The following is a 2272-nucleotide window of genomic DNA, read 5'->3' as shown; positions in this document are numbered from 1 at the left end:
CCAACCAACCAACCAACCAACCAATCAACCAGCCAGCCAGCCAGCCAGCCAGGCTGCCTGCATGTCTGAGTTGGGTTGAGCAACGAATCCCTTCTGGACACCATTAGAAGGAAATGTTTGCTGGACATTTCACACTCAATGGAGACATTATGTCTCAGCTTAAAACCTTAAAACTGGAGTTTTAAGGTTCAGTGGATCAGATTCCTCTGCAGTTAAAGACGATGAAGATGGAGCTGAATGTGATGAAGAGTAAGAAAACATTCTGCTGTACAGATTGGCAAAACAAATGGAAAATATTTTCAAATAGGTAAAAAGAAAAAGTGACCAACTGGATAAGTTCTGGATATTTTGTTAAGGATGTTCAGTCAGATTGATTAAAGTTCATGCTGCCAACACTGAGATCTTATTATGGATTCACAATTCCTTTAAAAAAAATACCAAGATTCTGTGTTTGGTGTAACTTTGTTTAAAACCAGTTACCAAGAAATTAACTTCCAAATTGAAGTCAAACTTGGTTTAAAAAGAACTAATTAGAGTTATGTGAATACTCGAGTTAAATGTTTTAGCGGTGTGTTTTCAGGTTTTCTGTTAATATTTCATGTGTGTTTGTACGTCTAGGTGCTGGTGATGAATGCCAGAGGGCATTTTCACTGCGGAGGCGTCCTGATTGATGAAAACTGGGTCCTGACTGCAGCCCACTGCCTTGAAAACAACTTCAGGTTCACCGTACGGCTGGGTGAGCAGCTGCGTCTGCATCCATCCATCAACCACCGAACTGATCATAACACCAAAACAAACTTTTATTTCATCTTCTTTTTATCACAGAGCAGCATGTCTCACATTTCATTTCTTCTTTCATCCTCTCATCATCTTGGGAAAAACTTCAGTCGTGTAGCAGAAACTTAAAATGTTGAGCTGCTGTATTTGCTATGTTGGTATTTACACTGAGGTGTTGAAGATCTGGTTCTATAGATCTACAGAGAGAAAGTTAAAGAAATATTTTGGACATTAAGTCTTTGAAGTAATGGTGTCATCTTCAATGAGCTGTTAAACTGATTAGTGCATGAACTCTGAGGTCGGTGCTGTGGACTTCAGTGCTCTGCTGAGTCATGACTTTCCACCCTGTGGTTTATTATCATTATCTTTTATATTTAACTGACCATCTGGGCATGAAATATGAATGCTCTATGAATGATCCAAAGTGATCAGATGAGGATGAAGAGAACAAAACTAGCAGTAAGCAAAGACGTAACGGCAGAAGTTTCACCTTCAGTTTCAAGCATCTGACATCCTGATGTGAGTAAAGCCTCAGTATAGCAGAGTGTGACATTGAGTGATGTCTTTACTGTGTCATTGCTGGAGGATTTTAGTTTAAGTTGCGGCTGTTCTGTTCCAGGAGTGAACTTTGGCGTGTAAGTAAATTTTTCCAACCACTGCCTGATTTATCTGATGATAAATTTCTTATTCGCCAGGTTTTGATGTGCAGCTCGGCATTCTGGGAGAGTTGTTTTCCTGAGGCAGTTTCTCTTTCACAAGACGTAATAGTGTGACAGCAGTGTGAAAAACGCAACACCTCATCGTGATCATGACCTTTTTACTCAGGTGACTACGAGCGAACGAGAAATGAAGGCTCAGAGGTTTCGATTAGAGTCGCCAAGACCTTCAAACATCCCAAGTACAACTCCAGGACGGTGGACAACGACATCGCCCTGATGCGTCTGCAGTCGCCCGCCCCGTTCTCCAGATACATCATCCCCGTCTGCTTACCTGGCCGCGCCTTGGCCGAGAAGGTGCTGCACCTGAACGGCACCACCACTGTGGTGACCGGCTGGGGTAAAGATGACAGCGGGAGGTACAGCTCAGCGCTCAACGTCATCAAAGTCCCGCTGGTTAATCACACCGCTTGCAGCCAACAGATGTTTCCCCATGAAATAACCGACAACGTTCTCTGTGCCGGAATCCTGGGTCAGAAAATCGATGCCTGTGAGGGGGACAGCGGGGGGCCGATGGTCACTCTGTACCGCGACACCTGGTTCCTGGTCGGCCTCGTGTCGTGGGGTGAGCGCTGTGGCATGGTGGATAAGTTTGGCATCTACACCAAGGTGTCCAACTACAACGAGTGGATCACTCAGGTACAGGAGGAATGGGACCGAGGACATCAGCCTCAGTAACGCCCAACCAACCAACCAACCAACCAACCAACCAACCAACCAACCAACCAACCAACCAACCAACCAACCAACCAACCAACCAACCAACCAACCCACCAACA

General features: G+C 44.7%; 1 protein-coding gene across 1 annotated transcript in view; it reads left to right on the top strand.

Annotated features, from left to right (window-relative positions):
- Positions 1-2252, top strand: part of proca (protein C (inactivator of coagulation factors Va and VIIIa), a) — a 6817-nt gene extending 4565 nt beyond the window's left edge. Inside the window, exons 8-9 of the mRNA XM_008402828.2 lie at positions 619-736; positions 1603-2252. Of these exons, the coding sequence (XP_008401050.1) occupies positions 619-736; positions 1603-2171 (687 nt within the window). The 3' untranslated portion in view covers positions 2172-2252. The remainder of the gene's footprint in view (positions 1-618; positions 737-1602) is intronic.
- The last annotated feature ends 20 nt before the right edge of the window (positions 2253-2272 follow it).

This window comes from Poecilia reticulata, unplaced genomic scaffold (genome assembly GCF_000633615.1).
Source record: "Poecilia reticulata strain Guanapo unplaced genomic scaffold, Guppy_female_1.0+MT scaffold_260, whole genome shotgun sequence".
NCBI lineage: Eukaryota > Metazoa > Chordata > Actinopteri > Cyprinodontiformes > Poeciliidae > Poecilia > Poecilia reticulata.
This window is presented reverse-complemented; position numbering and strand designations above follow the sequence as displayed.